Below are 26,168 nucleotides of genomic sequence, written 5' to 3' on the forward strand. Positions count from 1 at the left end.
CCCGCAAAGAACCTACGGGTTGACCCATTTAAAAGGAAACAAAAACAAAACAAAACAAAACAAAAAACCCCCACCATTTATTGTATTACTTATACGTATTTATTTTTGGTGTTTTGAGACAAGGTTTTACTATGTAGCCTTGGCCAAACCCATAGAGAGCCTCCTTCCTCTGCCTCTGCCTCCCCAAGTGTTGAAATTAAAGCTATATAAAGCCACAGCTGGCTTGATTTAGTTTACTTTTATTTGGTTATTTGGTTGGTTCTATTTTGTTTTGTTTTGTTTTTTGAAAGATTTATTTATTTATTATGTATACAGCCTTCTGCCTGCAGGCCAGAAGAGATGGTTGTGAGCCGCCATGTGGTTGCTGGGAATTGAACTCATGACCTTTGGAAGAGCAGTCAGTGCTCTTAACCTCTGAGCCATCTCTCCAGCCCTTGTTTTGTTTTTTGAGACAGGGTTTTTTGTGCAACCCTGGCTGTCCTGGTTTGTTCCCCCTCCCCCATCTGTCTCTGTCTGTCTGTCTGTCTGTCTGTCTCTCTCTCTCCAGACCAGGCTTCCAGGCTTGCCTCAAACTCAAGAGATCCTTCTGCCTCTGCCTTCGTAATGCTGAGATTAAAAGGTGTGCGCTGTCTCAGTGTCTGACTAGTGAAATATTAAAACACACACACACACACACACACACACACACACACACACACACACACACACACACACCTAGCAATAGCCTAGGGATATTTTTTTGAGGAGCGGGCAAGGCCTCAAGCTTGCGATCCTCCCACCTCAGCCTTCTAAGCACCATCTCTTACAGGATTGGAGCCGCACCCTTGCCCAACCAGCCACTGAGGAACACCACCACCACACGTGAAGTCTTTCCTGTCCCTAATAGCATAGTAGCCTCGACTTACTCGGGTACCTAAGTAAGCTCTTGGTTTTTTTTTTTTTTTTTTCTTCCTTCCTTCCTTCCTTTCTTTCCTTCTTTTTAAAAGATTTATTATGTATACAGTGTTCTGCCTGCATGTACACCTGCACGCTAGAAGAGGGCACCATGGCTGGGAGCCATCATGTGGTTGCTGGGAATCAAACTCAAGGACCTTTGGAAGAGCAGCCAGCGTTCTTAACTGCTGAGCCATCTCTCCAGCCCCCAGCTCTCATTTCTTGAGTCATTTAAATAGTACTGGGTAGTCAACTGTCCTCTGAAAAGAGAAGAGGGCAGGGGACCCTCTAGTCGGAAGCTGGGCACTTCATTTATCAGGTATCAGGATGCCTGGCGCTCCAGAGAGAGCCGTAGATAGCTCTGAGAGCTGGAGATGGCAGGCATTTGCATCTGGAGGCATTTGCATCATTTCATGATGAGAGACGATCATCATAAAACAGGGATTAAGACAGCAGAGGCGGAAGGTTTCCACCAGCTCAGCCCTCAAAAGGCCAGTGTCTAACTTGAGATAGTCGCTTGGTGAACTGTCCTTGTCCCTCGGGACAGCGTCCATGGCCTCTATTTGGTAGAGCATGGCTTACTGCGGCACCATGGGAGAATAGTGTTGAGTTGGGTAGTTGGCTTTCAGATGGGTGGCTTCCGTAAACTGTCCCAAGGGCATGAGTCTGGGGACGCTGCCCTTCCAAGTCGGAAGCAGGACCAGTAAACACAAACTGCCACTGTCAGGCATTGTGCTGTGGGTAGCAATGAAAAATAGATTCCACTCGCAGTTAGTATAATCCACTTCTTTGATTTGTTTTTTGTTTTTGGGGGGGTTGTTTGTTTGTTCAAGACAGGGTTTCTCTGTGCCGCCTTGGCTGTCCTGGACTCACTTTGTAGACCAGGTTGACCTTGAACTCACCAAGATCCACCTGCCTCTGCCTCCCAAGTGCTGGGATTAAAGGTATGCGGCACCACTGCCCCCGCTAGTCCATTCTTTTGAACGCAGCCTGGAAGGAGATGAATTGAGTTTAGAATCATTCAGATCTCACACTGGTGACTGACATTTTTGTTGCACCAGGTCTAATGTTTAATTTTCCTCTTGACAGATTGTGAGATAAATCTGATTTTGAGAGAACGTACCTTTGTGGCCAACAGATTCTATTTTGCAGAGGTGCCTGAAAAGCTGTCCACCCAAGGCTCATCTTATTGTAGCTATAGGCCCCTCCCACTGAGTGCCACCAGGGGCCTTATATTCCTTTTCTAGGGGTGCAGGCAGCTCTTTGGGGCTGCCTTACTGCTGAGTGTGGCGGAAGTAATAACATGATTTTTAAGGCAGGATTATAAAGAAGACATTGGCTTTGGCTCAGCTATTTTGGACTGCTTTTTGTTGAGGTGTTTTGTTAGTTTTCATATTTTTGATTTTTTTTTTTTTTTTTTTTTTTTTTTTTTTGTTTTGTTTTGTTTGTATAGCTTTAGCTGTCCTGGAACTCAGAGAGATCCATGTGCCTCTGCCTTCTAAGTGCTGGGATCAAAGGTGTGCACCACCACACCTGGTCGCACTCTTTTTGTGTGTGTTGCTGTTCGAGACAAGGTTGTATTCTGTAGATTAAGCTGGCCTGGAACTTCCTATGCAGCCTAGGCTGGTCTTGAACTCAAGACAGTCTCCCTGTCTCCATCTCTTGTTTGCCTGGATTGCAGGTGTAGGCCGGCACACCCACCTAATTATTATTATTGTTGTTACTATTATTGTCACTGTTATTATTACAAGGTTTTTTGCAGACAGTGTGTGGTCTTGCTCAACAGCATGAGTCTGGAGCCAGGTCCTGTGGCTTCCCTCCACTTACGAACCTGCTGAGTCATTTTGGACCAGCCATTCAACCTGGGTTCCTTCAGGTTGTGAATGGGACTCAGTGATGCCCTGCCCCAGAGGATGACTGGGAAGAGGCAAGTGTGCTTGGAGCAGTTCTGTGGAGGAGCAAAACAGATGAGATTAAAAAACAAAACAAACATTCTCCACAGTTGAGTGGAGAGTGGGGTCTGACTTTCACACAAACTCTGGTGACCCATATTTGACCATGTCCCCTGGATGGGGAGGCCTGGTGGCACTCAGAGGAAGGATAGCAGGCTACCAAGAAGAGACTTGATACCCTATGAGCATATACAGGGGGAGGAGGTCCCGCTGAATCACGGTCATAGGGGAGGGGAGTAAGGGGAAATGGGAGGATACAAGGGATGGGATAACAATTGAGATGTAATATGAATAAATTAACAAAATATATTAAAACAATAAAAAACAAAACAAAAAATGTGCGTTTGTGTGTGTGTGTGTGTGTGTGTGTGTGTGTGTGTGTGTGTGTGTAAGAAACCAGGGACAGGTGGTTAACTGAGGTGCCTATTAACATATCAAAATATCAAAGCGGATGCTGCCCAGCCGTCCCAACCATCACTCTCTTGGCTTTTGGTCCACTGTTACTCTCTTGGTCCACCAGCTCCTCCCTCTTTTCTCTCCCTCCCCACTCCTTTCATGGCCCACGTCCAGTCTGGACCCTTCCACAGGCCTTTGGCTGTGCTCTCCTTAATGTCTACAGCACAAACTCTTTTCCTCAGCGGGACCTGGGTGTGGTCATGTCCTCATTGTCATTCAGGCTCTACTATCTATGCAGGAATGCTGCAGCAGCTGGATAGATCATCTTCTTGCCCACACAAAGCAGTTTCCCTTGTCCGTGCCCCTTTTATCTGCGCTGCCACCACAAGGTGCCATCCACATTTAGAATGGCGACTTTTGATTCAAAAAAGTGTAATCAAGAAAACCTCTCCCAGCAAGTGAGTGCCTGGTAGCTTGGGTTTTAGTTGATTCCAGGTGCCGTCCGGTTTGCAGCGCGGATCGGCCATCGCTAGTTATGTCTGATGTGCCCAAGCTATGGCCATCAGGGGATGCCCTTATGCGTTGCCGGCTGTGGTGTTGCACCATGTTTGACTTCTAGTGTAGTCAACAAACTGGCTGAAGCCAGACGGCAGGGCACGACCTTAGCTCCTCCACCCAGATGTTTGAAAGTTCCAGAATCAGGGCTTGGAGAGATGGCTCATCAGTTAAGAGCGCCTGCTGCTCTTACGGAAGACCTGGGTTCCGTTCCTAGCACCCACGTGGTGGCTCACAACTGCCCGTAGCTGTGGCTTTCTGGGACGCAGCATCCTTTCTGCAGCACACAGACAGAATAAATGAACATTTTAAAGTTCTGACCTCGGCTGCCCAAAGCTCCTTGATCAGGAGTCCCGATTCACAGTGTGTGATGCGCACACAACACATATGGTTATGGCAGTTGTGGCAGCTTCCGAGCGTGGAAACTCTTTAGAGCTTTTACGTTCGGTTCCCACACTGCACCTCAAAGAAACGCCAATAACATTAATAGGAGGGTTGCAGAGGTCCCACCATTGCACAGCCGGACATAAATAGAGTCATTAGACACCCGCCTTAGGCTGTTAGGGCTCCTGAAGGCATTAGGTGTCCTGGGCGTGACTCTCCAGGCAAAGCACTCAGGTCTATTTACTTTCTGGTTGTGATTGGAAGACAGTCCAGTTAAGTGCTTGCCTCACACAAATGGAGGCCCTGAGTATGTTTTGTTTGGTTTGGTTTTTCAAGACAGGGTTTCTCTGTGTAGCCTTGGCTGTCCTGGACTTGCTTTGTAGACCAAGTTGGCCTGAGTATGGATGGCCAGCACCCATGTAAAAGCTGGGTGTGGTGGTGGGTGCCCAGAATCCCATCGCTATGGAGACAGGAGGACCCTGGAGGCTTCTGGCATGCCATCCAGGTTCAATAAGAGGCATTTGTCAAGATGGCTGCCAAGTCTGGTGGACTAAGTTCAGTTCCTGGAATCCCATGGTGGAAGGAATAAAGGACTCCCACAAGTTTTCCTCTGACCTTCACACATACATAGCAGTGTGTGTGTGTGTGTGTGTGTGTGTGTGTGTGTGTGTGTATACACACTCAACCAGAAATAAATAAATAAATAGCCTGGCCTTTATTTTTGGATAATAAATGGAGCTGGAAGAGGTGAGGAGCTCCTGCCATTCCAGCACTGGGGGGTGGAGGCCAGCATTGGTTACATAGTTACTTCAAGGCTAGCCTGGGCTACAAAAGACCCTATCTGGAAGAGGAGGACACCACTGAAGACAGTTGGGCAGGATAAAGGCCACTTTGGATAACTTTAAGCAGACTCATCAACTTGAAGGAAGGGCAGGGGTGCAGGGAGCAGTTCTTAAAGGGGCCAGTCCCCGATTCTCAGGTCACTCTTAAGTTCAGACTGTTTTGTCATGAAAGAACGACTGAGAACCTAAACAGTTAATTGCACAAGAGGACAGAGAATCATCTCCTCTGCCCCTTTGGCAGCACTTTCTGGGAGTCACTCACGTGTGCCTGTCTATAAAAAAAGTTTTGCTTATTTAAAATTGAACAATGTTTGTTTGTGGTATGGGGCCAATCCCACTCACATTCTTGGAACGAAGGGGCTGCCTGGTAAGTGACTGCAGATGTGAGCCAGCCTAAAACCTATTTCAGGTCCAGGAAGTAAGGCATGCCTGCAGTCCTAGCTACTCAGGAGGCTGAGGCAAGCCTGTCACTTGAGCCCAGCAGTTAAGGGTCAGTCTGAACAACACTGCAAGGCTCGATGCAAAAATCTGTACACATTCTGATTTTTTGGTGTGGCAGAGAGCCGAGCCTGGTGCTTGGCACACCGAATGCTCAGCACTCTGAGTCTGAGCATGGTCTCGGGACAGATAGCATGTGAAGCCAAAGGGAGAAAGGAACCAAAGGGGAGGTAGAACCTGCTAGGAGCAGAGAGGGTATTGATTTCATGGAAAATGAATAAAATTAGAAATATTCAGAATTTTAGAAAAAAAATAGCCCATCCATGGTTCTTTCTTTTTTATTTTTATTTTTTGAGACAGGGTTTCTCTGTTTAGCCTTGACTGTTCTAGACTCACTTTGTAGACCAGGCTGGCCTTGAACTCACAGTGATCTGCTTGCCTCTGCCTCCCTGAGTGCTGGGCATGGGTTCTTTCCTTCCTTCCTTCTTTCTTTATTTGTTAATTTACTTATTTTTGGCCTTTTGAGACAGGGTTTCTCCTGTAGTCCTGGTTGTCCTAGACTCAATTTGTAGATCAGGTTGGCCTTGAACTCACAGAAATCTGCCTGCCTCTCTCCATGGGTGCCTGCCTATCACCAAGGGCATGTTGCTGAGACACCATTTGGGGTGTGGGTAATGGGTGGTGATCAGACCAAGCAGACATTCGGCTAGCCTCCTAAGAAAGGGCCCTTTCAGTGCACATGCCTGCAGTTCCAACAGCATAGGCCAGCCTGGTCTACATAGCCAGCCACAGCCCAGCTAGGGCTACCTAACAAGAATCCATTTCAAAAAGCAATTTTCTTTTAAAAACAATAGTGTAACCAGGCAGTGGTGGCGAACACCTTTAATCCCCTGCACTCGGGAGGCAGAGGCAGGCGGATCGCTTTGAGTTTAAGGCCAGCCTGGTCTACAAGCCAAGTCCAGGATAGCCAGGGCTACACAGGAAAACCGTACCTTGAAAAACCAAACCAAACCAAACCAACAAAACAATAGTGTATAACCAAGTGCACATCTTTATGTTCACACTGGAAGCAGAAACGGGACAGAAGGTGGCTTGAGTCTACAAAACATCAAAGCCTGTCCCTAGCGATGTACTTCCTCTAGCAAAATGCACCTTGTAAAGACTCTGTAACTCCCCAAATAGTGCCACGGTCAAATATATGACCCAATGGGGGGGACATGTCTCTTTCAAACCCAGTAGGGTCATGGCAAGTTCAAAGCCTGTCTGGACCACATAGAGACTTGTAGGGCCAGCCTGTGAAACTTAGTAAGACCTCCTCTCAAAATACAAAGAAAAAACCAGGACTGTGGCTGGGTAATGGTAGCAGAGGCAGGTGGATTTCTGTGAGTTTTGAGGCCAGCCTGGTCTACAGAGTGAGCTCCAGGACAGCCAGGACTGCACAGAGAAGCCCTGTCTCAGACGAAACCAGACCAGGAGTAGTCAAGCATAGTCATGCCTGAAATCCCAGCACTTGGGAGGCAGAGGCTTGAGGATCCATAGTTCAGGGCTCTCTTCAGCTCCCCACCCAGGTTGAGGCTGGCTTAGTTTACTTGACGTCATGTTTCAAAAGCAACGAAGCACACAGAAACTCTAAAGACGAAAAGAAAATAGAGTTGGGATGCAGCTTAGGGGTACTTACTACACTGCCTAGTGTCTCTAGTACTGCAGAAGTAGCCGAACGAGGGTTGGTGGCATGGCTGGAAAAGATGCTTGTTGCCAAATCTACTTGAGTTTCAGCCCCTGGATCCACGTGATGGAAGGAAAGATCCTACTCTCACCAGTTTTCCTCTCACCTTCACATAAACAGTGCAGCATGCCCACAAACAAAATGTAATATAAAATTCAGAGATAAACCAGGCCAGGATGTTCGCATTCCTGTAATTCTATCTTGGGAGGTTGAGACAGAATTCCCAGGGCAAGCTGGCTAGTAGACCAGCCAAACTGTGTTCAAAGAAAGACCTGTCTCAGTAAAAATAAAATCCCAAGTGGGAAGTAATTGGGAGACACACCTGATGTTAACCTCTGGTCTCTATTTGCGTCTACACACACACACACACACACACACACACACACACAAACACAAGACAGCTTGGCCCAGGGCATCTTGGTGGTGGTTGTTGTAATGACAAAAGGCTAATCAGAGAAGCTACTCTGTATTCAGGAATTTAAGAGCCAAGGGAGACAGCTGATCTTCCACTGGAGGAGGAATCTGTGGACTTCCTCCCTGGCATTGGAAGGACTACCGTCCTTAAAGACCAGTGGAGAACTCTTGTTGCTAAACAGGTTGGAAGGGCCTAGCAGGTGCTGTTTAAGAATATATATGTAGAGCCAGGCGTGGTGGCGCACGCCTTTAATCCCAGCACTCGGGAGGCAGAGGCAGGCGGATCGCTGTGAGTTCGAGGCCAGCCTAGTCTACAAAGCGAGTCCAGAGCAGTCAAAGCTACACAGAGAGACCCTGTTTCAACGCCCCCCCATGCCCCCAAAAAAACAATATATACCAAGTGAAAGGAGTTGCTTTCCATGGAAATTAAGTTCCGGCCAAACCAGCTGTTAATTGATCTACTAAAATCAGCATTTAGTGGCTTCTAGTCACTCTCATGGGGCACGTGGAAGGTGGGAGCTAAAGTAATGGATGATGGCATGCGTTCACCGTATGTCTGGGATTGACATTTTTTTGTTTTGTTTTGCTTTTTCGAAATAGGGTTTCTCTTTTTTAACAGCCCTGGCTATCCTGGACTCATTTTGTAGACCAGGCTGGCCACAAACTCACAGAGATCCGACCTGCCTCTGCCTCCCAAGTGCTGGGATTAAAGGCGTGCGCCACCACTGCCCAGCTGGTTTGACGTTATTTTTGATTTCTTGTCTTTTTGTCTGTTTTTCCTTGCTAGAGATCAAACTTATGACCCTTAGGAGGTTGGAAAGGGTCCTCCCCAACCTGCTTTTTGCTTTTTCTATTTTCATTTTTTTAATTGTTATTATTTATATCATGTTTTTTGAGGCAAGGTCCCATGTAATCCAAACTAGCCTTGAACTTGTAATGTAGCCAAAGATTGCCTTGAACTTCTGATCCTCCTGCCTCCACCTCACGAGTGCTGGGATCATAGACTTGCAGGTCCTCTGCAAAGAGCAGCTGGTGCTCTTAGCTGCTGAGCCATCTCCGAAACCCAACCGGTCCCTCCCGCTCCACTGCGCCCGCCGATTGTGTAGCATTGCCCTTTGAAGGCTCTCCTTTCTCTCTGCTCCAGCAAACATTGCCACTTGAAAACAGAAACACAATCGTTTTAACATTTCTGTTCCTGCCACACTTACACAGGCCTGCACGGACATGAAGCTAAAAGCATCGGATATGAAGCTAAAAGCATCGAGAACTGAGCTATCCCACAGGGTATCAGTGGGCACAGAGACTGGAGGCCTCGATCTGCCAGCTCAGCAGGGGTGCCGTCCAGCTGGAGCGGCAGGGTCCCCGCTCCCCTCTCACTCCTGAATGCCTTACCAGATTCACAGGAGGTGAATGCTCAAGGAGTTTGAAACGCTGCCATTTTCTCAAGTGGCAGGCCGCTTTTAGCCCTTCATCCCTGGGCTGCAGGAACACCAAGGGAATACAAACCAAGATGCCAGTTCAGCCAGACTCAGTCCGGATGTCTTAGCGAAACTAACTCAAACTACAGCCAGATACACATGGACTTCCACTTGTTTATTACAAAGCAATAAAGGGACTTTGGGGGGAAGTAGCTCCTCCGACCTGGCGTGCACAATCCCCTGACTTCTATCTCCAGTACCAGGTAAACTGGGCATATGGCTGCACAACTACATCTGCCCCCGCCTTTTTTCTTTTTCTCGAGACAGGGTCTCTCTGTGTAGCCTTGGCTGTCCTGGACTCCCTTTGTAGACCAGGCTGGCCTCGAACTCACAGCGATCCGCCTGCCTCTGCCTCCGAGTGCTGGGATTAAAGGCGTGCGCCACCACGCCCAGCCCAAGGCCCTTGAACTCTTGATTCCCCTTGTACCTCTCGGGACCGGGACTACAGGCATGCTAGCCAAGCCTGGTTTATGCCCTACTGAAGAATGTAATCAGGACTTTGTGGCTGCCAGGCAAGCACTCGACCAACTGAACATCATCCCTAGGCCACAGAGCATCTGTCTGCTTGTTTTTGTTTTCACATTTTATCTCATGTATGGGAGGGACATTGCACATCCTCGGTGGGTGGGTGTGGAGGTCAGAGGACAACTCGTGGGAATTGCTTCACTCCTTCTTCCATGCCGAGTCGTGGGATTGAACTCAGGTCAGCAGCCTTGGCAGTGAGTTCCGTTCGTTCGTGTGCCTGCTCAGGAGGATGGATTGTTGATGTGCTGTTGGCATGGAAACGGACGTCAGGGACAGAGTCACCCCATTGGTGTGGTCTGTGTCACACTAGGCATTGATTCACAGTGCTTTCTCTCTCAGTATTCAGCTTGGGAGCTACAAAGAAAACCACAAGACAACCCAGCAGTGTTGCTCCCTGAATCTCGATAGCAGTGAGTTTTTTTTGTGTGTGTGTTTTGTTTTGTTTTGTTTTAGTCTATCGCGGTCTTATGAAAACAGCTCCGTGTTTGTGTAGATAAAGTCAGTATTGTGCCCATCTGACCACTTAAATCTTGAGGTTTCTGTCTGGCAGGCCACCCCTTCAAAGACCAAAATGAACAATAAAATAAGCCCGTGGGATAGCCGATTTCCTTCCAGTTAGCACTAGCCAAGTCTGAATTTATAAGGCAGATTTGGTCCTACCAGATGGAGCAGCCATGGTGATCTGTTTGGAAACTTCTCTCATTGATCTGTGCTAAACATCAGAGCAAATTATAAAACTGGTCTTGAAAATTATTCATTGAGACAGGGTCTCACTATGTAACCCTGACTGTTCTGGAACTTACCATGTAGACCAAGCTGGCTTTCCACTGGCCTCTGCCTCCTGAGTGCTGGGATTAAAAAGATGACCCTTAAACTAGGCGGTGGTAGCACACACCTTTAATTCCAGCATTCAGGGGGCAGAGGCAGGCAGATCTCTGAGTTCAAGGCCAGCCTCGTCTACATAGTGAGTCCAAGACAGCCAGGGCTACACAGGGAAACCCTGTCTGGAAAAACCAAATATTATATATGCAAACACTTAGTCAGCACAGATTCTCTAGCAAGAGATGGGCAAGGCCACTGCTAGAGAGTTTTATTTGCTTATTTCATTTTTAAAAATGTTTTTGTAACCGGGCATGGTGGCTCACGCCTTTAATCCCAGCACTCAGGCAGAGGCCAGTGGATCGCTGTGAGTTTGAGGGTAGCCTGCTACCTTGCCTTTTTTTTTTTTTTTTTTTTTTAATGACACAGCGTCTTGCCATGTAGCCCAGGCTGGAATGGATCTTGTAGTCCTCTCTTTCACCATCCTGAATGCATGCACCACTGTACCCAGCAATGCCCCTTCTCTGTGTAATAGTCTCATGTCATTGCCAGTTCTTCTTCGTAAGTTAGATGTTGCAGTTCTTAAGGGCAGTCTCCTGTATCCCAGGCTGGCCTTGAACTGGCTGAGGAGGGCCTTGACATTCTTTTATTTATTTATTTGTATGTGGGTGGGATGTTTTACCTGCAGGGATGCCTGTGCACACCTGTGGAGGCCAGAAAAGGACAACAAATATCCTGGAACTGGCATTACAAATGGCTGAAAACTACCACTTGGGTACTGGGAACCGAACCTGGGTCCTCTGGAAGATCAGCCAATGCTTATAACTGCTGAGCTATCTCCAGCTCCCATCACTTTAAAATGCTGATTCCCCTACCTCCACTTCCTGGTGCAAGGGATACGAGTGTGCATGCTAGGCAAGCTCTCGCACAGCTGAGCCCCATTCCCAGGCCCATGGGCTAGATTTTTTTTTTTAAATAGCTCTGAGAGCAGCACCCTTTCATCATTGACAGTGCAGTGTTCTTTTTCGTTGTTGTTTTTCGAGACAGAGTTTCTCTGTGAGCCTTGGCTGTCCTGGACTCGATTTGTAGACCAGGCTGGCCTCGAACTCAGCAATCTGCCTGCCTCTGCCTCCCCAGTGCTGGGATTAAAGGCGCCACCACACCCGACATGCTGTTTTTGTTTTTAAGTTTCATTACATTGGTGTGTGTATGTGTGTGCGCACGTGTGCGTGTATGCACCAGTGTCTGCTTGTGCATGTGTTTGTGTACCCACAACACAGCACACATGTGGAGATCAGAGGACACTTGTGGGAATCAGTTGTCTCCTAACACCATATGGGGTCTGGAGATCAAACTAAGGTCTCCAGGCAACAAACATCTGGCCTCTCTATTTCATGTTAAATGACCTGTTTATGAAAACCTTCTTTCCTTTTAGTGAAAATACTAAACCAAAACAAAATGGTACTGCCTGTGCTAATTCAGCATGAATTATGGTCTCCAAGGGCATGAGGCTGTGTAAGAAAGCGGAGATGGGTGGTTTTGGCGTGTTGTCTGTGTCAGTGTTCTCTTGTGTGGGGGAGCACATGTGTACTTGCCGAATCCAGAGGTTGACATCTGGTGTCTTTCTGAGTCACTACTTTATTTACGGAGGTCGGGGGGGGGGTGGGGACAGAGGTGGGGGGTTCTCGCTGCACCCAGAGCTTGCTGATGATGTTAGTCTGGCTAGCCTGCTCGCTAAGGAGAATGTGCTCTTTCCAGGTCCCCAGGGCCAGTGGCTTGCATGTGGGCACTGAAGGGCCAAACCCCAGTGTTCACAGGAACAGAGCAAAGGCTTTACTCACGAGGCTCTCTCCCCAGTCCCTGCATGTTATTTTCATAACAAATCTTGCTTTGCTTCCTACTACTTCCTTAGGTGCCTTTAAAATAATAAGCCGTGATCAAGTCCGTCTGGTACTAAATAGGCAACCACAAGAAGACGCTTGCCAAAGAAGCTTTAGCTCTCATACCGAAGTGTAAAATAGTGTGGGGCGGGGGTTGGGGGGGGGTTGGGGGGAGGCGGGGGCAGTGTCTTCCTGGACCCAGCCCGAAAGGTCACCAAGCATTTAGTCTGTGTCAAAACGGGACCTGTCTTAGCCTGTTTGGTCTGCTGTTGTCAAATGCCATAAATTGGGTGGCTTATGAAAACCACTTACCCCTCGCAGTTCTGGAGGCTGGAAGGTCCAAGGTCAGAGGCTCACAGACATATGGTGTCTGGTGAGCGACCACTTCCTGGCACGCAGACACTAGACTCTGTCTTATCGTGTAAACCCCTCTTAGCAGAAGCCAGAAGAGAGCCATCAGAGGCTGCTGTTATGGCGCACTAACCAGCATCTATTCATGTCCTGAAGGTCCCTCCTGCAGTGATTGGATTGCAGCCATTGGGTTTGGGTCACATATAACATTCAGTCTAGAGCAGTCATATATAAAATTTCAAGCCAAACAATCAAAGAAAGCGTTAAAAAAAATAATAATAAAATAAAAATAATAAAAATGTGTGTGGGTGTGTGGGTGTCGGTTAGGGTTATATCATCACACATGAGTAGAGGTCAAAGGACAATTTGCTGGAGTCAGTTCTCTCCTACCATGTGGAGCCAGGATTCAAACTTAGGTTGTCAGACTTTGGTGGCAAGAACCATTACCTGGAGATCCATCTTTCAGGTCTCTACCAAAAAAAAAAAAAAAAAAAAAAAAAAAGTATTCAAAATGTAACACTTTTTTTTTTTTAAGTGATCAACTTTATTTTTTTTTGTTTGTTTGTTTTGGTTTTTGAAGACAGGGTTTCTGTCCTAGACTCAATTTGTAGACCAGGCTGGCCTTGAACTCAGAGTGATCTGCCTGACTCTGCCTCCTGATCTCTCTCTCTCTCTCTCTCTCTCTCACACACACACACACACGTGTGTGCACGTATGTGTGTGTGTGTGTATGTGTGTATGTATGTATAAGCATGGGGAGAGAAGGAAAGTGGAGGGGTCCCTCAGAGAAAGAGAGAGAGGGGAAGAGAGAGGAGGCAGGAGAGAAGAGGTAAGTGGGTAAGAGGGGAGAGAGGCGAGGGGAGAGGGCCAATGTGACACTCTTAATTACCTTAACATATAAAGAGCGTCTGCAGAACAATATATAGTACAAAGTTTCTGGCAGGAAAACGAACAGTTACTAAGCACAGGGTAATTACAAGAAGAAATTACAGAGGGAGTTCCATGAATGAGTCAAGAGTGGTGGCGCACACATTTAATCCCAGAACTCCAGAGGCAGAGTGCGAGTGTGAGGCTAGCCTGGTCTACACAGTGAGTTCCAGGCCAGCCAGGACTGCGTAGTGAAACTCTGTCTACACACAGACATCTTGAGAGAGAGAGAGGGAGGAGAGATGGATGGCTATCTCAGCATAGAGTAGAAAGAGTCTGTGCTGGCTACTTTTATGTCGACATGACACAGTCTGGAGTCATCAGACAGGTTGGAACCCCAACTTAGAAAATGCCTCCATGAGATCAGGCTGTGGACAAGCCTGTAGAGCATTTCCTTAATTAGTGATTGAAGGGGGAGGGCCCAGCCCACCGTGGGTGGTGTCATCCCTGGGCTGGCGGACCTGGCCTCTATAATAAAGCAGGCTGTTGAAAGATTATTAATATTTAATATTAATAATTTTAACAAAAACAGCAGTTACTCCTTAACCAGCTTTATATCCAAGCAACCACACAGAGAGACAAGGATCTATTTAATTAGCCTATAGCACAATGCTGAGCAATAATCACTCCATCCCAAACCTCCATGCTAGTATAGTTTCCTCCCATTCTGATTTCCCACATTATACTTGCTTTTAAATCATCTCCAGGACCTGGCTCATTTCTCCTGATGTTTCCTGGTCTCTCTTCATGGCTCCATCTTCTCCTTCCTGCCCTTTCTCCTCCCCTCACTGGGCTCGGACGTCCCACCCTATTCTCTGTTATTGCTCAGCATTGGCTAGTTGGTTCTGGTTTTTTTGTTTTTTTTTTTGGTTCCTGTTATTTTGTTTTTGTTTTTTGTTTTTTTGTTTTTTTCTAGACAGGGTTTCTCTGTGTAGCCTTGGCTGGCCTGGACTCACTTTGTAGACCAGGCTGGCCTCGAACTCACATCGATCCACCTGCCTCTGCCTCCTGATTGCTGGGAGCTAGTTGATTTTTATTGGCAACACAGAGAACAAATGGTGACATGTTTACACAAACTTGAGGCAGGAGATACTTAAAATAAACATCACAATGCTATGTCTGGATTGATCCAGATAGTGGGGTAGAGAAATCAGCATTTGAATGAAGAAGGGTAAACTGTACACAGCCGGCAAGAACATTATGCCAACAGCAGGCACGGAGCAAGCCCTGGGGAGCAAGCTGTGAGTTCGAGGCCAGCCTGGTCTAAAGGTCCAAGACAGCCAGAGTTATACAGAAAAACCCTGTCTCGAAAAACCAAAAAAAAAAAAAAAAGAAAAAAGAAAAAAAGAAAAAGAAAGGAAAAGAAAAGAAAAGAAGCCGGGCATGGTGGCGCACACCTTTAATCCCAGCACTCGGGAGGCAGAGGCAAGGTGGATCACTGTGAGTTCAAGGCCAGCCTGGTCTACAAAGTGAGTCCAGGACAATCAAGGCTACACAGAGAAACCCTGTCTCGAAAAACAAAAACAAAAAAGAAAACAAAACAAAAACAAAAAAAAAAGAAAAGAAAAGAAACCCATATGACTTACTGTAAAAATTTTTTGTGTTTGTAACTTAAATGAATAACTTAATTGACAGGGAGCTAAATTATCTTGGCTTTTAGACAATATTAATCCTGAACTTTATTTTCTCCTTTCTTCCTTCCTCTCTCTTTTTTTGAAAATATTTTTTAAATTTGTATTTATTTATCTGTGTGTGTATGTGTGCCTGTGTGTGTGTGTGTGTGCCACATGTGTGCCACTACCTGTAGAAGGCATAGACAAAGACATGAGATCCCCTTGCACCTGGGGTTATAGATGCATATGGGCCATCCAGTGCGGGTGCTGGGAACTGAACTCATGTCCTTTGGAAGAGCTGCAAGCACTTCTAACTGATAAGCCATCTCTTTATTCTCTTCCCCTTCCTTTTCCTCCTCCCCCTTTCGCTCTCCTTTTCTCTTGACTGGGTCTCACTGCAGTTCAGGCTCAATTCAAACTTACGGGGATCCAATGTGCCCAACTCACCCTGGATTTGTTTTTAAGCCCCCCCGTCCCCCGGCGTGTGAAAACTTGTATGTAGTTGATAAACAATCCATACGTGGGCGTTGCTCGGTGCCATTTTCTGAAGGCTGATGTCTATTTTCTTATGGGGACAAAATAGGAAGTGTATCAATCAAAGAAAAAGGCATAGTTCAATACTCTGTGGCAGGCTTTTGAAATTGATGTCAGTGTTTCTTTCCCAAATATTTTATCTTCATTTTTACCACTAGTTGGCAGAGGCTCAGGTGGCCTTAAATTTCTCTTATTTTGAAGATTTTCCCATCAACCGAATTACAGATAAGCTCATAAATATTTACAGACTAAGTATTTGTGACATATTACAAGGAATATATGAAAACATGTGTGTATAGAGGGTAATTTTCACCAGCCAGACATAATGCCACCTCCTTGTGATGCAGTGCTTGTGAAGCAGAAGTAAGGGGATCTCTGTGAGTTCGAGGCCAGGCTAGTCTGCAAAAGGAGACATTTTTTCCCTCAAAATAAAGAAATAAATCTTTTGAAATTATGTTTATTTACTGTGTGTGCACACATACAAGCTTATGTATTGTATGTTTGCATGCGCCAACCCCCCCAATTGGGTTCCTTGAAATTTGTGAATTGTAAGCAGGCTGATACCTAGTTTATTGTTTTTGGGGGGTTGTGGGGGGGGGGCAATGTATCTGTGCATGTGCATTTAGAGGCCAGGGCTGGAGTTAGATGTTTTCTTCAGTTGCTCTCAGACTTATTTATTTGTTTCTTTATTTAGTGTGTATGAGTGCTCTGCACGCATGTACACCTGCATGCCAGAAGAGGGCATCAGATCCCAATATAGATGGTTGTGAGCCACCATGTGGTTGCTGGGAATTGAACTCCTGAAGAGCAGACGGTGCTCTTAACCGCTGAGCCATCTCTCCAACCCCTCAAACTTATTTTTTGAGATAGGCTATATCAATAAACCTCGAGCTTGTTAATTTGTCAGCACTGGCTGGCCAAGAGCGGGCTCCTCCTGTCTCTTCCTCTTAGGTGCTAGGATGCCAAGCAAGGCTTCTGACGTGGGACATCCTCCCTTGGGTCCTCCCTCATACTTACTTATACCCATCTCCCCAGCCCCATGTTTTCTTTTATTTTTATGTAATTATGTGCACCTGTGTGTGCATGCAGGACTCCTCAGAGGTCAGACCAGGCTGTTGGATCCCCGGAACTGGAGTTGCAGGCAGTTGTGAGCTGCCATGTGGCTGCTGGAAACTGAACTCAGGTTCCTCTGCAAAAGTAGAAAACGTTCTTAAGAGCTCAGCCATTTTTCCCCCAGCTGCCTGTTGTGGGCTTTTTGTTCGTTTTGTTTTGAGTGGACGGCTCACGTATCCCAGGTTGCTCTCAGAGTTGCCTTGGAACCACGAATGACCTTGAATTCCTGATCCTCCAGCCTGGCTTCCCTCGTGCTGGGAGCACAGGGGTGCCGTAGCTGGCTCAGGTCCTTAATTCTATGAAGTCTTGATTCACATGCGCGCCTCCTTCCTTCGTGTGTGTGTGTGTGTGTGTGTGTGTGTGTGTGTGTGTGTGCTGTGACAGATGATGCAGGCTTTGGTGCACTCCGTGTATAGCTGAACATTTGCATGTTTGGCTGGCGGGCCTAGTGGCTTCTCTTTCTTGGGACTTCACTCTCGCCTCAAAGAAAAGCTCTTGCGTATGTGGCAGCCGTTTTCTCACTGAATGAAGAGCAACCCGGCAACATTTGTTGCTAATTATAACATCCTGGCTTCTATGTAAAAAAATAAATTAGAATTTGAGGAAATTTGTATTTTCACTGTGAGCCTGACAGCTTGCAAATATTTAAATTCCTGGAAAAGAGGAGACGGGCAATGATGAGACAAATGCAATGTAAAAAAAAATTTTTTTTTTTAATGGTGGAGTAACTTCAATGCCAATAATTTAAAAATCTACATATACCAAGGAAAGTATTTCCTAAGTGAAAATCTAATGTGCAGCTGGGTGTGGTGGTAAAAGGTAATCCCAGCACTTGGGGAGGCAGAGGCAGGTGGATCTCTGTGAGTTCGAGGCCAGCCTGGTCTACAAAGCGAGTCCAGGACAGCCAGGGCTACACAGAGAAACCCTGTCTCGGAAAAAAACAAAAACAAAACTAACCAAAAGCAACTTGGGGAGGAAAGAGTTTCTTTGGCTTAGAGGTCACAGTCCCTCACTGAGGAGAGCCGGGGTGGGAACCTGGAGGCAGGCACTGTAGCAGAGTCCTTAGAAGAACCTCGCTTGCTGACTCCTCCCTCCCTTGCTTTTCTTGGCTGCCTTTCTGTTGCAGCCCAGTCCTACCTGCCTAGGAATAGCACCGCCCACAGTGGGCTGGGCCGGCCTATGTCCAGCCCCACAAACATGCCCATATGCCATTCTGATGGAGGTAACTAACCCCCATTGACAGCTGAGGCTGACTGACACCACTGACTTAACACAGAGTCACACACAGGTCAAAGCAGGCTTTGCTGTATCGCGGGTTCCCTTGTAACTGTCGAGGATAGTTTGTTGCTATGGCTGCAGGTACCTTATGGTCCCTAGTACTTGAGAAACTACTGGTGTGGTACCCAAGGAAGAGATCCAGCTATCTGCAAAGGCCACAGAACTACTCTTCTTAGGGCTGAGGATCGAGTGCCTAGTAGGCAAAGGCCATAGAGTCTACCCACAGCATGCCCCCTCACCCCACTGAAACAAACAAACAAAAAACCCTGCCCCCGCCTGAGTGCCGTTGTCTTTCTTTCTGGCCTCACCTCATCAGGACCGGCTGCAGACGGAAGCGGAAGCAGCCTGCCTTCTGTGAAGCCACTCTTCCCACTACTGAGTTTTGTCCAGAGAACTCCAGTTCTTAAGCAGAAAAACAACGCGCTTTACACATGCCTGTGGCCTGCTTGCTAAGTGAATTGCCTGCCACTTGCTGCATAAGTAAATCAATCGATTTTTAAGAATCTCCTTAATTTCACATAAAATAAATAGTAACAAATGTGATCCTGCTTAAAGGCTCCTTTCTTAGGGGCCTCACAATCCATTTAAAAAGGGCAAAGGGTCTGTAGGACTCTAGTCATTTGACCTCCAACAGAAGGAAGGGCTTGTTTCTTAGTTACGTTTTACATACATGTGAAGACACACACACACACACTATATATACACACACACATACATATAGATATGTGCTCACATGCCCCTGTGTGTGTATGAAGGCCAGAGGGCAACTTGTGGGAGTTGGTTCTCTTCCGCCGTGTGAGTCCTGGGGATCAAATTCTCGCTCGGAGATGATCGCCTTCATCTGCTTAGTTGTTTGTTTTGAGACCCGATTGGCCTTAGATGCATGGTGATCCCAGGTGCTGGGTTGCAGCACCGGACCACATTAAGGAAGGAACAGCTCTTGCTAACGTCGCCATCCCCATTGGAGCCTGGGATATCTTTCTAAGGACTGTTCACACTGCTTGCTCACAAAGGAGTCCTTTTGAGACTTGGAATTTCTTCTTCCCATTAAATTTTCCACATTCTAGTCAAGAATGTAAGTGGGCCGATTGGTTTTTCATCTGGTTTGAATTTTCCTCTGGCTGCCTTGTCCTGTGATAGTAGCAGCAGGGTGCGGTCCCTTCAGGGACGCCTTAATAGCGCCCACAGAGGATGCTGCTTAGAGGCGGCAGGCATTCATTTACTCCTTTACTATTTAAGGCTTTACTCTGAGGCTCTTCTGTCCTGTTGGGTCCTGTGCATTGAGGGAGGGCTTTGGTAAGCTTTGCAAAAACGCTCTCTGTAACTGATAACTATTAGAAACACATTGCTGAGGTCTGGTGTGTAGCTCACCTAATAGAGTGCCTGCTAGCATGCACAGAACCCGGGGTTTGGTCCCTGGTGCCGGCTTGGCGATGCATGCCTGCAATTCCATCCTGTGGGAGGTAGAGGCAGGAGGACCAGAAGATCAGGGTTGCCTTGGCTACGTGGGGAGTTTGAGGCCAGCCTGGGCTACAGAACACCCTGTCTCAAAACTAAAGCCAATGAAAACATGTTATTGGTCAGTGAACTTTAAAGGGGACTCAGTTCCCTGTGGAAGGGTTTCTTTCTTTTATTTTGTTTGTTTTGTTTTGCAAGGACTTAGGGACTTCTACCCTTGCAACAGAGGCAGGCAGGTGTGTGGGCAGACTGTCAATGGGACAGAGTGAAATCCAAGAGCAGAAGCCTCCGGGAGCTTTCAGAGGGGGATGGTGCTGTAGAGAGAAGTCAAGGGGGAGACGGGGAGGAGAGGGGAGGGGAAGGGAGGGGAGGGGAGAGTTTTCTTTTTTTTCAGTGCTGAGGCTGGAACCACTCCACAGGGGACCTTAGGCTTCTGACCGCCACAGGCACTGTTCTTATGTGCACAAACCTATACTCAGGAACACACACATACAAATAATAATTAAAAATAAAATCTTCTAACCAGGCGTGGCAGCACACGCCTGTAATCCCAGCACTCGGGAGGCAGAGGCAGGGGCATCTCTGTGAGTTCCAGGGCAGCCTGGCCAACAGTTCCGGGACACAAAGAAACTATGCCTTGGCGCCTCCACACACCCCAAAATAAACAAACAAACAAACAAACAAACAAATAAATAATATAGATATATATAGATATAAAGATGAGTGGATGGATAGATAGATGGTAGATAGATAGATAGATAGATAGACAGACAGACAGACAGACAGACAGACAAGAGAGATGGGGAGGTACGTAAGTAGATAGAGGAACATGATATATTGGAGGGGTGTGTGTGTGTGTGTGCGCGCGTGTGTGCAGGCCAGAGGTCAACCTCAAGTGTTATCTGCAGAAACACCACCCATCCCTTTAGATACAAGGCTGGCATGGCTAGTGAGCCCCAGAGATCCCTTCTGTCTCCACCCACCCAGCACCGTGCACTTTGACATGGATGTTGTGGACTGGACTTGGCTGTTCGTGCTTTCAAGGCTCTGTTAATCCACAAAGCCATCACCCAGCTTTCATTTTTAAGTAAATTCAATCGACATGAAACTAGATCAAGAAAGGGCCACTGTAGACCAGGCGTGGTGGCGCACGCCTTTAATCCCAGCACTCGGGAGGCAAAGGCCCAAGGATCACTGTGAGTTCGAGGCCAGCCTGGTCTACAAAGTGAGTCCAGGGAAGCCAAGGCTAACACAGAGAGACCCTGTCTCGAAAACTCCCCAAAAAAGGGGGGGGGGGCCCGCTGAGCAGCAGATCACTTTGGGGAAGCCTTACCCAGGTGCTTGGAGCTGTCCACTCATAACCATCACTTGAGTTGTTTGTGTATTCGCCTTTCCCAGCTGTTTACAGAGAACTGCCGTTTGTTTACCCTGCTCATTTGCTCAACAAGCCTCCTCTATAGTGATAACATAAATAAATAATCTTCTGAGCAGTGCTTCTTAAAGTGGAATCTGGGAGGGGCGGGAGATAGCTTGTGGACTAAAAAGTGATAAGAATTTTAAATCTTTGTCCCGTGACAACATTCTATTTTAGTTTAGTTTTTATAATTTATTTATTTTTATTATATGTGCATTGGTGTTTTGCCTGCATGTATGTCTGTGTGTGGGTGTCAGATCTTGGAGTTACAGACAGTTGTGAGCTGCCATGTGGATGCTGGGAATTGAACTTGTGTCCTTTGGAAGAGCAGTCAATGCTCTTAACCGCTGAGGCATCTCTCCAGCCCCAACATTTTAAATGATTGATTATAAGGATAGTTGGGGTTTTTTTTTGTTTTGTTTTGTTTTGTTTTTACAGAGGTTGTTTTCAGTGAGAGTCATTTTAGTGGCAGAAGACTCCAGGATTCTAAATTGACACTTTGCTCTGTGCACCTGGCTGGAAGCAAGACTAAGGCAAATGAGCTAGACATGGTGACTGTAAACCAGTAATCTCAGCATTAACTGTCAACTTGACACAATGTCACCCGAGAAGACAGTCCCAATTGAGGGACTGCCCACACAAAATTGGCTTGTGTGCGTGATTATGGGTGCTTGTCTTGACTGTTAGGAGGGTCCAGCCCACTGTGGGTAGCACCATTCCCTAGGTGGAGGTCCCGGACCACCACTTAGCTAGAAAGCTAGCAAGCAGCATTCCTCCATGGTTTTTGTTTCAAGTTCTTCTTTTAAATTCCTGTCTTGACTTCCTTCAGCGGTGGGTTACGACCTGGAGTGGAAGCTGAATCCTACACTTTCTCCTCTCCCTCGTCACTGGTCTGGGGGCTTTTTTATCACAGCCACAGGAAGGAAATTAGGTCACGTGACTCTCACTGACTCAAGGTTGATGCAAACCGTAAGCTGAAAGCACAGCTTGGCTCCAGCGTCCAACAATACTGTACTGTGTTGGAAGAGGTTGATTCACACACCAAGAATCAAAAGAGGAAGCTTTTAGGAGGCGCGGGATGTATCTGTGGGGTAGATTGTGGTGGCACTTGGCTTCGTGGGCACACGCTTACCTGCAGACCCTTCAGGTTCTATAGCTTTTGTTGCTGACATAGGCTCCCCATATCGCTCAGGCTGTCCTTGAACTCCTGGCCTCATGTGGTCCTCCCGTCTTAGCTTCCTGAGAGGTGGGATTGTAAATGTATCCCATCACTGTGCCTGACTAAAGATGTATAGCCTTTTTTAAAAAAGAAGATCTTATTATTTATTATTTATTTATTTTTGGGTGTGTGGAGGCGCCAAGGCATAGTTTCTGTGTGTCCTGGAACTGTTGGCCAGGCTGCCCTGGAACTCACAGAGATGCCCCTGCCTCTGCCTCCCGAGTGCTAGGATTACAGGCGTGTGCTGCCACGCCTGGTTAGAAGATTTTATTTTTAATTATTATTTGTATGTGTGTGTTCCTGAGTATAGGTTTGTGCACATAAGAACAGTGCCTGTGGCGGTCAGAAGCCTAAGGTCCCCTGTGGAGTTGGAGTTACACGGGACAAAGTGGATACTGAGGTGTCCTTGATCCTAACCACTTAGCCGTCTCACCTCACCCTTCTGGTTTTTTTTGAGCTGGGTTCTTATGTAGACCACACTGTCTTCAATTTTGCTATGTAGCCGAGCTTCTGTTCCTCCTGCCTTTCACTTCCTGAGCGCTGAAATTACAAGCATGTGCCACCGTACATGGTTCAACAGGGGTTAGGGATGGACCCCAGGGCTTCGTGTGCACCAGGCAAGCCCTCTACCCACTGAACTACCACCCAGTGCTGCGCCAATGCCAGTTACATCGTCACAGGGACAGGGCTGCAAAGACAGCCAAAGTGGGTCATTTATGTACTGACTTGTGTGCCTTAGTGAAATGAGTCAGGGATCAGGGCACACTAGGGACTGAGGGCAGAGCCGCTGAGAGGGTTGGTGGCCTGTGTCAGTGGAGTCCTGTGGCTGGCAGGAGCCTTGTCCCCTTGGAGGATCTCACACAGGCGGCAGCAGCACGCCTCCCATCTGACCTGGCTCCAGACTCTTCCTAGGATTTTCTAATGCGTTCTCTGGCTCTGTTCCATCGCTCTCTGGCTCTATTCCATGGCTCTCCGGCTCCACTTCCTGGGCCAGTCCTCCCTGCTGCTCCTGGGTAGTGCTGCCCTTACTCTGGCACTCCACTCTGCTCTGCTGCTGTCGCTCTGCAGACCGGTCCACTCCCCCGCATCCCGTGAGCGCACAGTCCATCTGTGCTTCCAGGCTCTGTTAAGCATACCAAACCCTTGATTCGCACGACCAAACTGCATGGGGTCCTCCTGCCTGGATGGACTATTTATTTACACACAGGAAGCAGAACTGGAGTCGCCCTGGAGTCCCTCCCCCTTGCTCAAGTCTCCCTCAGAGTCTGCAGCCAACCTGTCACTTAGAGTAGCATTTGCCAAGTGTCTCCAAAATGGCTTCCTCCTGCTCTCATTTTCAGACTCTTGGGATAGGTTCCTGGCCTCTGTCACCCGTGACTCCGTGCAGATCCATGGCCACGCTCGTGCAAGGGCAGTGTGTGTCTTCCGAGAGTTCAGGCTTATTCACTGTGCAGCGAAGGCCGGCCTGGGATAATCTGGCCCTACACCGGCTCCAATTTCATCACCTGCCCATTCCCTGGTGCCCTCCCCTCCTCACCTGCACTCAAGGGGGACAAATCCAGCGGCTGCACACCTGCCTATCTTGCTCTTCAAAGCAGAAACGCCCAGCCTCTGTACAAGGTGTGGCTAACTCTGCTCAGGGAACCGACCCTGGTAGGTTCCCTGGGTCCCACCACTGTCTGTTGCCCATAGCGTAGCAAAGTCCACATTGAGCTATTTTACTCATTTGGAAAAAGACAAATTTCATAATCCTTCACCTACCACGTCTTCTCTCCAAATTCCAGCAGCTGGTTCTTTCTTTAAATAATAATAATAATAATAATAATAATAATAATAATAATAATAATAATAATAATGTGGGGTGTGATGGTGCATGTGTTTTGGGTTTTCTTTTTTATTTATTTATTATTTATACAGTATTCTGCCTACATGCCGGAAGAGGGCATCAGATCTCATTATAGATGCTTGTGAGCCCCCATGTGGTTGCTAGGAATTGAACTCAGGTCCTTTAGAAGAGCAGGCAGTGCTCTTAACCTCTGAGACATCTCTCCAGACCCAATGGTGCATGTGTTTAATCCTAGCATCCCTGAGGCAGAGGCAGGTGGATCTCTGTGAGTTCCAGGCCCCTGGCCACATAACAAGTTCCAGACTAGCCAGGGCTATAGAGTGAGACAGTGTCTCAACAGAAATGGGCCGGAGGGGGAAGGGGAGCCTGAAAAGATGGCTCAGTGGCTAAGAGTACTGTCTGCTCTTCCAAAGGACCTGGGTTCAACTCCCAGCATCCAAATGGCAGCTCACAAGTGTCTGTAGCTCCACTTCCAAGAGATCTGACAATGTCACACCAATTCACATAAGATAAAATTATTAAAAAAAAAAAAAAAAAAAAAAGGAGAGGGCAAAGCTAGAGAGATGGCTCAGCAGTTAAAACCACTGGCTGCTTTTCCAGAGGACCAGGGTTCAATCCCCAGCACTCACATGACAGTTCATCACTGCCTGTAACCCAGATCCAGGGATCTGAGACTTTCTTCTGGTTTGCATGGGTACCAGGCACGCACATGGTGTACTTATATACACACAGGCAAAGCACCCATGTACATAAAACAAATATAAGAAATTATTGGTTTTTTGTAAAGATTTGTTTATTTATACAGATGTTCTGTGTGCGTGTACATCTGAAAATTAATAGGGGACATCAGAGTCCATTACAGATGGTGTGAGCCACCATGTGGGTGCTGGGAATTGAACTCAGGATCTCTGGAAGAACAGGCAGTGCTCTTAACCACCGAGCCATCTCCGCAGCACCAAGAAACTATTTTTTATTTTATTGTGTATGTGCGTGCACATGTGCATGAAGATTCTCAGGGGGTCTAGAAAGGGCTTCTGGTCCCCAGGAACTAGCGTTACACTGGTAACCCTGGCCCTCTGGGAGAGCAGCAAGTGCTCTTAACTACTGAGCCATCTCTTCTGCCCTAGAGTGGTCGTGTGTGTGTGTGTGTGTGTGTGTGTGTGTGTGTGTGTGTGTGTGTGTGTGTGTGTGTGTGTGTGTGTGTGTGTATTTCACCTGCCAGCTTTTGGCATCTGAGACATCTTCCTTTGCGATGGAACATTAATTATCCCGGACGGTGCTCAAACCAAATTTGGTAATGTTGATGTAAAGCTCTCATGGAAAATGCTAGAGCCGCTCTCCTGGACCTGCGAATGGTAGAACTGGCAACCAGGGAAAGAGACAGTAATCGTCCCCCTCTCTCTCTTTTCCAACAGGATCAGTTTGACAACTTAGAAAAACATACACAGTGGGGAATCGATATGCTTGAGAAATACATCAAGTTTGTCAAGGAGAGGACTGAGATCGAGCTTAGCTATGCCAAGCAACTCAGGTAAGGCTGCCTGGAAAGATGCTTGCGGTGCTGCACACATGCAGAAGGGCCATTTCTCTTTCTATTAACATTTTTATGACATGTGTTTATTTGTAGGGCAGGGCGTGTGTGTGCCGTGGTGTTTGTGTGCAAGTTGGTTTTCTCTCCTTGCATGGTGTGGGTCCTGGGATTGAACTCAGGTCATCAGGCTTGACAGCAAGCCTCTCCCCACCACCCAATGCAAGCATGATTTCTATTCTCATTTCACTCTGTGTGTGTGTGTGTGTGTGTGTGTGTGTGCGCGTGTGCGTGTGCGTGTGTGTGTTCTTATTTTGGAGGGTTTTTTTGTTGTTGTTTTGTTTTTCAAAACAATAAAGTAATGTGTCACTGGAAATAGCTGTTTTTGTAATACAGAAAAATAATTTTCATAAATAGCAAAAAAAAAAAAAGATTTTGTTTTATTTTTGAGATAGAGTTTCTCTGGGTAGCCTGGGCTGTCCTGGACTCGCTTTGTAGACCAGGCTGGCCTCCAACTCACAAAGATCCACCTGCCTCTGCCTCCT

General features: G+C 47.1%; 1 protein-coding gene across 15 annotated transcripts in view; it reads left to right on the plus strand.

The window, feature by feature from the left end:
• The window catches only part of Fnbp1 (formin binding protein 1), a 118,946-nt gene that overhangs the window by 14,903 nt on the left and 77,875 nt on the right, over positions 1-26,168 (plus strand). For all 15 annotated transcript variants that reach the window (XM_051167064.1, XM_051167062.1, XM_051167067.1 and 12 more), the window contains exon 2: positions 25,511-25,626. In XM_051167064.1, coding sequence (XP_051023021.1) covers positions 25,511-25,626 — 116 coding nt within the window. The remainder of the gene's footprint in view (positions 1-25,510; positions 25,627-26,168) is intronic.

Source organism: Acomys russatus, chromosome 24, assembly GCF_903995435.1.
Source record: "Acomys russatus chromosome 24, mAcoRus1.1, whole genome shotgun sequence".
NCBI lineage: Eukaryota > Metazoa > Chordata > Mammalia > Rodentia > Muridae > Acomys > Acomys russatus.